At 40.2% G+C, this 13154-nt stretch overlaps 1 protein-coding gene across 1 annotated transcript in view; it reads left to right on the forward strand.

Moving 5' to 3' along the window:
• LOC115469673 (mucin-5AC-like) overlaps positions 1 to 13154 on the forward strand; it is a 158962-nt gene that overhangs the window by 55074 nt on the left and 90734 nt on the right. The window contains 2 exon segments of the mRNA XM_030202460.1: positions 117 to 281; positions 6242 to 6336. Coding sequence (XP_030058320.1) covers positions 117 to 281; positions 6242 to 6336 — 260 coding nt within the window.

The raw sequence follows: 13154 nt of genomic DNA on the forward strand, positions 1-13154 counted from the left end.
ATCTAGACAGTCAAGGAGTTCAACAACATTCTTCCCCCTTCTCAGCACAATGTCCTTTTGATTTAGTTGAAAATGATTCTGCTTTCTTTTTCTTCTTTCTCTCTCTTTTTTTAAAGGCCTCTGTGGAAACTACAACAGCATTCAGGCAGATGATTTCATAGCTATGAGTGGAGTAGTAGAAGGAACTTCAGCCGCCTTTGCCAACACTTGGAAAGCCCAAGCTGACTGCCCTGATGTCAAAAACATCTATGAGGATCCCTGTGCACTCAACATAGAAAATGGTGAGTCTTAAAATATCATCTTTACTATACATGATAGACAAGGACTCTCCAGTAGTTTGAATACCAAACTATGATAAATGCAGGGCTGTTTCTCAGGGGATGCTAGGTAGTACTGAGTACTGGCACCTTTTGCATTGCCTGCTGAAATTGATCTATAGGTCTCAAGTGTTAATGGAGAAGTCAAGGCTCTACACAACCCAAATATGCACACAGAGAATGACCCCTATGTGAGAAGCAGTATTTTCAGTTAATCCCTAAAGATATACAGGACAATGTGGAGATGCATTCTTCAACCAGAACACAATAGTTCAGTCCCTGGGGAGGAGGGGCAAGATGGCGCCCTAGAGTGAGAACATACTCACCGCAGCTCCATTTGTTCTTCAATATACCAAAGAAATGCCGAGGCAAGATTGGAGCTTCAGCAATATCTAAAATGGTTTCCTCCACTCCCGTTCTGAGACAAACTACAAATGTTAAAAAAGGGTGGGTGCAAGGACTAATCTTTGTGGAATGCCGAAGGGAGAGGAATAGGATTGACAGAATGCTGTGGAGAAGAATGAGTTTGCTTGGTATGATCTGTTAGTGAAATAAGATTGAAACCACAAGAAAACCAAACAGGAGATGCCAAGGGAGTGAAGGCTTGCACGTAAAAGATCATGGTCAACTGTATCAAAAGCAGAGGAAAGATCCGATGACACAAAGATTGCTCAATGAACTTGGCCAAGTGTTCATAAAATCTCATTGTATAATGCGACATGAAGAGCATCAGTGATATGTGATGTACTGAAATCTGCTTGGCGCAGATGAGGGGCAAGTGTTTTTTTTTCAATAAACAAAGTAAATATTGGACTAACTTAATACATTTTAGCTTTCAAAGGTATTGCTTTCAGAAGCTAATCAAAAATGTATTGTTAGTCCAATAAAAAAAAGTGTCATCTTCTTTGCTTTTCTTTCTTTGTTTTATTTCTATTTATTACCTTCAGGATGGATTTAACCAGTGGTGTGCTGGAGCAGGCTCTCACAGGCTCGCAAGAGCCGGTTGTTAAGTTTTTAAGAATTTTGGGAGCCGGTTGTTAAAGTAGGGCCCTCCATGGCTACTTTAACAACTGGCTCCCAAAATGTGGGCTTGGGCCCCTTGCTGAATTTTCTTTTACTTTGCTGGTGGGGATGCTGAGCCCTGCCAGCCAAGTAAATAGACTGCTGCTGCTCCCAGCTCCTTGTTTCCAGTTCTGAGCAGCAGGCTGGGACTTCTCCAGCATGTGTGAGAAGTTTCAGCATGCTGCTCAGAGCAAGACGTTGGGAGTGGTGGCAGTCCATTTATTGGTTGCCAGCAAAGGTATGCCTAGAGTGCCTGCACGAAGGGAGGGAGGAGAGAGAGGCAAGTGTTGCTCCCCCCCCCCCCCCACCCGGCCACCCCTGGTCCTTCCAACTGCAGAGCTGGCTACGTCCGGAGAAAGAGCCTGTTGTTAAAATTTTACCAGCACACCCCTGGATTTAACCATTGCTTGTTTCCAGCAGGTAGGGACAAAGCCAGCTGTTAAGCTTTTATGAACAATGGGGAAACAAACTGGTAGAACTAAGGAGGCAAATTTATGACGAGGGAAGCCAGTCAGGGATCAGAAGATGAGGCGGAGGCATGAATGGTACTGAAATGCTTTGTCAAAGGCAGTGATTGTATGAGGCTGAAATGATGGTGGAGAGAGGGAGTACAATAGGCAACTATGTCTGGAAAAGGAAACATCAGTGACATTAGGCTGGACAGAGGGAAAGCAACCAACAAAGACAGATATGGAGCATTCACCCTTCCTTTAGCAGTACCATACCACGCTCATTTTAAGATGCTTTTGCTTGCCAACAAAGCTTTTACACAGAACTTCCTTTTGAATCTTTCCTCCCTGGTAATACCATATGTAATGTACACTCAAGGACACTTTGTTCCCTGAGGGAGTATCTCTGGGTGAGTCTGCCTGTTTCTCATGCTCATTTGGATGTGACCCATTCTTCTCATTTTTCTATTTGTTATTCACCAGCTATTGATAATGAATCATCCTATAAGACGTGGCCCTGAAGATTTACTACTTTGAAACCAATTTCTCATAGGAAGGGGCCAGGGTAGTCTGATTTGTGATAACCTTATTTATCTTTAGTTTTTCCTTTGTTGTCCCTATCCTGCTGATTTTTGGTGCTCTTTTCTGTTTCATTGTTTAGCAGTATTAACCTCTTTGAAGTATGTTTGATGAATGGTGATACAGTAAGAATGAATAAACAAACATATATTTATAGACTGCCTTCCTCAAACAAACATGCAACCTACTGTAAACAGCTTTACATTAAAAAGAATTATACAATTAATAATCAAATGCATCATAATAATCATGATTTAGTGAATTAATAAAAAGTACAATAATACATCAACAATCTAGGATCAATGATCTGTGTTCACTTTCTGTCTTGCCTCTGAGACAGAAGTAACCTTCTGGAGGAGTAAATCTTTACTCCCCAGGCAGAATTCCAGGCAAGAAAACGTCTGGCTACTAAATAAGTATTAGACATAATAAATCTTTATTCAAATTGTCAAAGAAGCCAATCAGTAATTATTGAAATAGTAACAAATAAACTCCCAATACAATATAATATGTAGCAAATAAAAACAGAGTTTTCCCTGGGAGCTATCAATACGTCCACCTGCTAGTGGACACACTGAGGCTCGTCATCCTCAGTTCTGTTTCCTCTTAAATATTTTTTCTTCCTTTCTTCATTATCTTAATTATAATTATCCTTCCTACCTAATGAATATGCATCTTTCCAGAATATTCTGTTTCCTGTTATGAATCATCTTCCATCAAATTCTATAATTTATTCCTTTATTGTATTGGCAGTTAGGGCTTGTCATGCATATAAGCATAAGTTTTCATTTGATATTTGTTGACCTATGTCCTTGGTATGCACAGTCGTCATACTAGCTCCCTCTACCCTCTTGCTTAGCCTACAGTTTTTACCCACACCCACTTACTTCTCCTTCTGATTGTTTATCTGGATGCAGCAGGTGTCCTTAGTCATAGGAGTCTCTGGCTCTTAGCTGCTGACCAGCAACTTATCACAAGTTAGTATAGGTCAAATGTCAGACCTCAGCCTTAGAAAGGTATTTTTCTGAAAAAGCACATTTATAATTCTCTTGCAACTCTTAAGTCTGCTCCCAGCTCAAGAAAAGCAAAATAGCTTATATTAAAATAACAACTAGAAATATGTATGGTTTGCACCATTTCATGGCCTTTATGATATACATCTATCTTGTGGCATTTTAAAAAAATATGGGATGTTTTGCATAGTGTGTGATGTGGGGACAAAATTTGTCCCCATTCCCTTCCCGCAACCAAACCTTTTTTCTCATCCCCACTCCATCCCCATAATCAAGCAGATGTTGTAACTCCATCCCCTCACCATCCCCACGGTCTTAATTTTCTTGCCCGTATCTCCCTAGTCAAAGCTGAAAGGAAGATTTTAATGCAATTTTATGGGACTAACAGGCACTGTAAATAAACAACTTAGGCTTATAGTTTAAAAGACAAATATTTAATACTGATAATAGGCTGGCTGAATTACTTGCTGGCTAGGTGGCTGGAATGGCCTGGCTGGCTAGGCTTGGTTGGCTGGCCAGCTGGCTAGTTGGGTTGGCCTGGCTGGCTTACTTGCTGGCTGGCTGGGTTGGCTTGGCTGGGTGGCAGTCTGGCTGACCTGGCCTGGCCCGGCTTGCTGGCTGGTTGGCTTTCTGGGCTGGCTTACTTATTGCCCATTGCCACTATTCAGCCCAATGCCGCTCTAGTGGTTTCTTTTGGGGTAGGAAAGAAGCCTACTCTTTCCTGCTTGCTGCCTCTGCTCTGCCTGATTCTCCCCCTTCTTTACAATGGCTGCCAAGATTTCAAGTGGCGGCTTTGTGAGACTTCCACTTGAAGTCTGGGCAGCAATTTTAAATAGGCGGCCATATCAGGCAGAGCAGTGGCAGCAGGCAGGAAAGAGTGGATTCTTTCCTTCCCTGAAGAGACCACTAGACCGCTTGGGTGAGCTAAGGTAGGCTCGGGGGGGGGGGGGGGGGAGCCAGAAGTTTATCCCCATTACTGTGGGGATAAAGTAACTGCAGGCCCCGCTCCCACGGCACTACTGTTTAACATCTTACCATTACCACGATAGTATCATATAATTAAAAATAAAATTCCCCATTACCGTGTCACTCTCTAGTTTTGCAGTATTCTCAAGTTGATACTTTTTCAGTTGAGAATATTTATTATATACCTAGAGGTTCCAGAATTCCAGGTGAAGAGGGAGGTATAGATCAAATTTCTTCTGACAACTTAGACATATCCCAATTTTTAGAATCTTCTCAGGAAGTTATATCTAAATACGCCACTTTATTGGTGACCTTTCAGTCTGAAGCTGTCAAGAAAAATATCCTATTTTTTGCTAAGAGATAAGCCCCCTTTTGTGGTCAACAGATATTTGTATTTCCCTATGTGACCAAGCAAACACAACTTTGTAGAAAACAGTTATTACAGTTGAAGTCTGGGGTTTTAGCTTTCAGAGCTACTATTTTCCTTTGGTTTCCATGTCAATGCCTGATTACATATGGAGAAAACAAATATGTTTTCTTAGACCCTACTCATTTAGAATCATTTCTTCAAGGTAAACCTGTCCTACAATGTACTGTTGCATGGTTTTTCTATTAATTTAGAGGGATTTGAAGTTTATTTATATTAGATATTAGGTCTGTCATTTAGTGTATACGTTTTTGAATTATTTGTCCTCTGATCAGGTGAATTCCTGAATTTTGTTCATTATTCTATTTCCTTTCTTTTCTTTTGCAATATATATATGTAAATGCAATTAAAAATGTATAAATTCAGTGCCACTATACAGATAGGCAATGGTGCTGAGTATGCGTATAAGGTGGTCAACATGTTGGAGGCAAGATGCAGCACACCAAATGCTAATTCTATAATGGCATCTGGTCGTCAAGATTCCATTATAGAATACTTATACAAGTTGGTGATTCCTTCACAATAAGTAGTGGGTGTTCAGGGAGGCTGCGAAGATTATCAAAAGCTCAGTGAAGCAGCATTAAGAAGAATTCACTGACATCTGGTTTTTCAAGGCATTCTGACTGTGGAGCTGCCGGGTAGGAGTGTCTCTTGCTTGGCAGCATGAAGATAAGTATATGTTTAAAAATGTTCTACTTTGTGATTCTATAGTACTAAGATTTATTGAGAAGGACTATTGCTACATTTAGATATCTTGTGTTTAAAAGACTATTGCTATATTTGCTTATGCTAAGTGATTTTTCACAGTGTATTCAATCAAGTTTGTTTGTTTTCCCACACTGCTTATTGTGAAGGAAACACTGGCTAAGGGCTTTGGTTTGCAGTGTGAAGGACCCAATGAATGAAAAAAACTTGTCCACCCTCTTTAGCTTCCATATTTCTGGTTAGCTGCATGGGTGAGTTATATTTCTGAGGGTCTTAGACTTTCAGTTTCTGAATGATTACACTGTGTATCTGCATTATTGTAGAAGTCTTTTATTGTGATTGACTTTGATTCCCTTGGTTTGTGTAGATTGTGTGTATTGGATATCAGAAGGGTTTTGGGATTTACGATTAAGTTTTTGGTATGCCTCTTTACTAGGGTTGCCATATTTACCCTAAGGAAAAAGAGGACACATGTCCCGCCCTCTGTCACTTTGACTCCCCCCCCCCCCCCCACAGAAAGCTAGATTCCCTCTCTCTCCCCCCATGTATATCCCCTCCCCAGTATTCCAGCCTCCCTCCACCCACATGACTCCACTCACTACCCCCCCCCCTCCTGTACCTTATTGTAGTGGTGGTCTAGTGGCCAAATTTATAGGATTATATCCAGCTGAATTCTAGCCATGTGGGAAGGATACCAACTGCTGCTTTTTGCCTTCTTTCTAGAATACTATGCTCAACGGTGGTGTTTACTACTCATGGATACAGAAGGGCCTTTTGCACATTGTCACAGCATAGTGAATCCTACTGTCTACTTTAAGGTAGTGTCTTGTTTTTTTCTTCTGTCATCGGGTATCACAAGCTCCTATTTTACATTCTGGATGATCGTAGCAAGACTTTGTTATACCTTGATAAAACAAAATGAAAAATGTGTGCATACATAGACCATCAAAGTTTGAAAAGCCATGAGTCTTTTTGACTGGTTGTGGCCTCCAAGAATTCAAGTCCTTCCCGAGGACCTAAGATTTCTAAAGGTATTGTTATAGAATAAATGTCATTCCAAATAAGGTTAATTTTTGTAGCTGGTAAGGTGTAGTCCTTCAAGGTTAAGCAATTCTAAGTTCTTTGTAAGATTCTGTGATTGGCTCCCAAAGCTCCAATTATTATTGATACCACCATTGGTTTCTTTTTCCAGAGTCTTCCAGTTCCAATTTGTAAATCCTGGCACTTTTGTTATCTAATTCTTTTTCTTCAACCTGATAATCATCTGATATTGACATTTCAATAAATCATATGTATTTCAGTTTTACTAGTGTTATATCTAGCCATATTGCTATCTGTCTATCTGCCTACATTCTAAAATCTGATAATATTTTGCATTTTCTTCATGTTCTCAATAATTTGTTGTCACACTGAATGCATATTTTTCAATAAGTGAATTAATGTGGCAACCGTGTTGTATCATTTCCTGTATTTGGTTTGGGCAGTTTTGCTGCAGCCACTGATACAGCCACTGATAATATGGTCTACAGTTTCCTCTTCTTTTAATTATTTATTATTTTTTACAAAGTCTTCATTTACTTTTATTGCTAATTTTTTCGATTTTTGTCTTCATGACATCTGTTTGAATTGCGTGTTCTTGAGAAGCAAAAATTACTGCGTCTGTTTCTTTTATTAGACTACCATTCTATATTTATGTCCATGTGTTGTCCACAATTCCTTCTATTTTTTTCAACTATTGCCTATGCAACTGTTTTTCCAGTTTGCTATCTCTTTTATTTGTTTTTTTTGCATTCCTCTTTTGTTTCCACAGATTTAACAATTTTTGTTTATTTTGTACTTTAGTCAATAGTTATTCTTTGCTGTTTAGGATATAATCATTTAGGCCTATTTTTCCACTTCTAATAAACCTTGTCCACAATTCTGTGAAACATAAAGCCTATCTCTATCACTTTGTGAATTAAGAGCATGATGTACATTCATTAGCATCCCAGTTTTCCAGGCTAGAATATCTAAATCTGATTGTGTCCATTCAACTATGCCAGCAGTGTATTAACATATGGGTTCAGCCATTTTGACTTTAAAATTTTCCAAACATGCCTAACATATTCTGTCATGTTTTATTTTTTTAATATAATCATGCATAATTTCAGAAGATTTGCGAATTCCTAAGTATTTGTAGGTTTCTTCAAATGGTAGTTTTCTAATAATGTTGTTCAATTTCTTCTGTATTTTCAATTTTTCTTCTTTTTAATGATAAAATCACACATTTCTGAAGTCCAAACTCTACTGAAATATACTTACTGAAAATGTGAACATGTTGAGTAGTGGCTCCAGTTCAGTCTTACAGTTTTCATAAAATTTCAAATCATTCATATATAACAAATGTGAGATTTTCAGACTTTGCTTTCAAATTTGATAACCATGATTGGCACTGTTTAATGTTTTTGTTAGAGGTGTTGGCAATAGAATGAAGAGCAGAGGTGATAATGAATCTCCTTGATAAATGGCTTTTCAGATATACACTTCACCCAGTTCCTTAATATTTAGCATTAGACTTGTTTTCCAAAATCTTATTGTTACTTTTAGCAATTTCTATATATTTTCATCAGTAACAAATAATTCAGTGCATTGTATGATACAGTTTTGTGATAGGCATGAACAGGGGCAGAGTTTGGAGTGTGGACTATTGCAACGTACTTTACTTAGGGCTGTGTTCTAAGCATCTCAAAAAGCTCCAACTCATTCTTTAGGGTGAATAGATTTACTAGCGTCTCTGAGATTATGGTCAAGCTGAACTGACTTCCAGTGGCTGAACATATACTGTTTAAAGCTTTCTGCCTATTGTCTCAGATTGTTTACAGCTCTACTTCTCAGCTATTAATAAATATGAGTTCTTTTTTTTTTATTTATTTATTGAAAATTTTCATAACTTTACAAGTATTGTACTTGCTACAACAAAATACAGATATGAGTGATACATACAATTCAAGTGGAAACATAATTAACTAAAGAAAACATTATTATTTCACCATATCTTCCTTTGACCACAAATAAAGGAGGGAGAAGTCCAAATAGTTCAGGGGAGCATAATAAAGAAAATCATAAGGAAAGGCATAGCCCTAAATACCACCATTCACAATACTTTATGCTGGTTTTATCATTTGACAAGCTTTTTCATATTTATAAATTCTCTCAATTGTGTTGGTACAAAAAACACATACTTTGTATTTAGATATTTTATAACACACTTGCAAGGATAAGCAAGTAAAAAAGTTGCCCCTAAAGACCTGGTTTCCTCTCTCATTTCCAGAAACTGCTTTCTTCTCTCTTGAGTGATCTTAGTCACATCAGGAAATATCCACAATTTCTGTCCACAAAATTGTTGCTTTGTATTTTTAAAATACAGTTTTAATATAGCGTCAAAGTCTTGCTCAAATAGAAAGGATACAAGGAGGGTAGCTCTAGTTGTCACCTCGGACAAAGAGTCCTCCAATATCTGTGAAATGTCATTTAGTTCCTCAGCTTCCTCCAAAACGCCTTCTCGATCTTTCTTTGAAGGTAAAAAATAAATCTTATTTATCGGCGGAATATTTTGAGCTGAAAATTTTAAATTCTCCACAAGAAACTTTTTAAACAAATCATATGGTAACATTCCTATTGGTTTGGGGAAGTTAAGAATTCACATGTTCAATCGCCTATTATAGTTTTCTATTTGTTCAATCCTTTGACGCATAGATATATTATCTTTCATCACTGCGGTAAATTTTTCTTTAATATTCACAGCTTCTTCCTGAGAGCATTTTTCCTGATCTTTTAAATCTTGCTTCAGCTTATCCATAGATTTGGATAGCTGGTCTACAGTATTTGCGAGTTTTTTTGTCTCTTGAGTAGAATTTATTATTAAATCTTGCATTTTTTGCATTGACTGCCAAAGCATGTCAAGCGTTACCACTCTTGGCGAGATCTCCCGCATCAGTTTACCTTCCACAGCTGACTCCAACTCCAGGAGGGGGCCCTCTCTGCTGGCCACACTGGCTCCGACTTCCGGAGCTTGTAGTTCAGCAACCCCTTCCCGAATCACGGCTGGACAGAGTGGAGTACCAACAGCCGGGGGAGACAAAGAGATCTCAACTTCCAGCGACGTCTGAGCCCCTGCACTGGCAAGCGGATTTCCTTCTCCTGAATCACCTGGTGGACGCCGAATTGCAAAGCCGTCCAGAGTTCGCTGCATCGGAGAGGACGTAAGAGCCTGAGAAGGTAAGGCTCTCACCCTTCCTTTTCGCTTATGGGGCTTTTTTTTTTTAAGAAAATCAAGTTTAGCAGCGAATTTACTCTGAGCAAGTTTGCAGCGTTCAGCGTGTCGGCGCCATCTTCATAAATATGAGTTCTAAAACATTGTTCGGTCATTCTCCCTGATTGCGGGATCAGCTTACTTTTTACTCTTCGTCATCCCTCATATGGTAAAATGCATTTTTTGAGGATTGTTAATACATTTTTTTTCTGTTATTATTTCTGAAAGGAATTCTCTTCCACTAGCTATTTGGATCGAACAGAATTATATGAAATTTTGTAAGATGCTGAAAACTGTAAAATTATGCCTTACCTGATAATTTTCTTTCCTTTAGTCGCAGCAGATGAATTCAGAAACTGGTGGGTTGTATCCGTCTACCAGCAGGTGGAGATAGAGAAAACTGAACGCAGGTGGAGATAGAGAAAACTGAACTGAAGGCAGTGATACCTGATGGCCAGCTCCTCCATCAGTTAGTATATGTCGCATCACAAAGCATGAGAAAAAAATAACAACTGGAACTTTCCTCAAAAACCCATAACCACTAGGACAATTAATTTAGGAGCTACTTTTTTGTTGAAGTTCCCTTGTAAATGCCATGTTACTTTTGAAACAGTTAATTACATATTTTTTACTCCCTCGAAACTATTGGAATTTCTTGTATTAAAGGAAGGTGTTAAACCTCCTGAAGATTTGCCTCCCTGATTCAGAATGCTGAAACGTCGGCTGTAATATCCTGTTCTGCTCAACCGCTTTGATTTGTTAACAACTATGTTTAGTTGTATTTTCATTTTTTTTCCTAGTACCTTGATTCACTAATTGTGGACAAATTTAAAATAGTTTTCCTTTTTATTTTCTTAGGAATGGCTGTAAGCAGTTATTTCTTTGTGTTGTATTTTCTGATATTGCCATTTATGTATATTGATGTAAATGAAAAAAAAAATCAATAAAGAAGAAATTATAAAAAAAAAAACCATAACCACAGCTCAGCAGTTAAGAGCAGAACCAAAGTATTATGGCATTATGTTCGTTGTTCAATATGAAAGCAAACTGGTTGCTTCACCCTCCAGTAAATCCTGCAAAGCCAGTAAGGCATTCATTACCGCTCTCAGTTCCAGCCGATTGATGGGCCACGCTGCTTCCGACACCGTCAAACGCCCCTACATATATCGGTGGAGTCAATGATCTCCCCAATCCAATAGGCTGGCATCTATAACCACCATGACCCACTGTGGAGAGACCAACAGCATCCCTCGTTGCAAGTTGGAGTCTCAGTGTCACCAGGCCATGCTGCTCCTCACCCGGGGCAACCACGGAGGCTGACACTGATACTTCTGGGACACCGGCGACCACCTGCTCAGCAGAGTGTTGCAGAGGGCACATGTGAGCCGTCGCCCCTGGCACCACCTCTAGCATGGCCACCATGGATCCCAACATCTGAACATATTCCCAGGCTCAGGGGCTGGGTAAACGCAACAGACCGCGCATTTGAGAGATCAGTTTGGCCCTCCTGCTGTCCGGTAAGAATACGCGGCCATGCAACATGTCAAACCGAACCTCAAGATATTTAAAAGACTGAGACAGAACCAAAACTGCTCCAGGTTGTTAAAACACATACGGACTATGAACTATTGCAGGAAGACCTTAGGAAATTGGAAGACTGGAAATCCAAATGGCAAATGAAAATTAATATGGACAAATGCAAGGTGATGCACATTGGAAAGAATAATCCAAATCATAGTTACCTGATGCTGGGATCCACCTTGGGGGTCAGCACTCAAGAAAAAGATCTAAATGTCGTCGTAGATACTACACTGAAATCTTCTGCTCATTGTGTGGTGGGGCCAAAAAAGCAAACAGGATGCTAGGAATTATTAGGAAAGGGACTGTGAATAAGATCAAAAATACTATAATGCCTCTGTATCGCTCCATCTTGAGTATTGCATTCAGTTCTGGTCGCCGTATCTCAAAAAAGATATAGTGGAATTAGAAAAGGTTCAAAGAACAGCAACCAAAATGATAAAGGGGACAGGACTCCTCTTGTATGCGGAAAGGCTAAAGAGGTTAGGGCTCTTGAGCTTGGGAAAGAGATGGATGAGGGGAGATATGATTGAGGTCTACAAAATCCTGAGTGGTGTAGAACAAGTAGATCAATTTTTTACTTGTTCCAAAAGTATAAAGACTTGGGGACACTCAAGGAAGTTACATGGAAATACTTTTAGAACAAATAGGAGGAAATATTTTTTCACTCAACGAATAATTAAGCTCTGGAACTCTTTGCTGGAGGATGTGGTAACAGTGGTTAGCAAATCTGTGTTTAAAAAAGGTTTGGACAAGTTCCTGGAGGAAAAGGCCCCTTATCTTTGGAGGCATACCTGGTGGTCCGGGTCCCAGCCTCACCCCAAGATTCCCCTTATCCCAGTTAATTTCCTGGGCTGTTTCTATGCTGAGCTGTTCCTTCCTACACAAAAAAAAAACATTTAGCAGCTGTCAGGCAGTAAAAAAAAAAAAAGAAAAAGGACAAAGTTTTTTTTACTGCACAGTGCCTGAGAAACAGCTTCTGTCGGGTGCCTAAGGAGCCTGATTGGTGGCAGGCTCCCCCCTGAGAGGCTTTTGCCTGTAGTGAGTACTGGGGTTTTCCTTTTCTCTAGCGGTGTCTGTCACGTGCGGGATGGCAGCAGAGGTAGTTAAGCACCGTTCCCACTGCAGGATGCGGCGCTCTGCACCAGGTCTGTGTAGCACCAGATGCACAGAGGGTTGCGGGGAGATAGTTCTTCTCCCTCTCCTGATATAGCAGTTTCCTGAGTAGACGTGTCTGGCGTGCGCACCATCTTGGCTGTTCCTGTCAACGCGGTTTCTGCCTCTGTACAGCTTGCACCTTCGGTATCCATGTGTGCAGCTTAGCCTTCCATAGTTGGTGCTGGCGGGGCTTTTGCAGGGATTCCTGTCTACTCCTGGGTCCTTTCCAGGTGTGTCTGTGGGGTCTGGAGGCTCAGGAGAGTTTTTCTTTCCCGATTTTGTGCTCCTCTTGCACCAGGCTTATTTGCTCAAGGGTGCTCTCCCTCAGTCTCAACTACCTCTGGTGCTGATGGGCCCAGGGGGTTCCGATGGGAATTTGGGGTAACTTGCCCAGCCCTTACTGGAGGATCCCATGCAAAAGAGGTGACAGATGGCCTCTATGTCTGAGGTCGGGTCGTTAAGGCTCATGTACCCCTCCCCTTCACTTGCTGCGCTTTCTGAGGGGTCCTTGTCACCTTTGATTCTTGATGAGGTGGAGGAGGGTGAGTTCCACCAGGAGGAACCAGATGACCCCACGACCGTCCACATTTTTCACAGAGAGGAGTTGCC

This window comes from Microcaecilia unicolor, chromosome 4 (genome assembly GCF_901765095.1).
Source record: "Microcaecilia unicolor chromosome 4, aMicUni1.1, whole genome shotgun sequence".
NCBI lineage: Eukaryota > Metazoa > Chordata > Amphibia > Gymnophiona > Siphonopidae > Microcaecilia > Microcaecilia unicolor.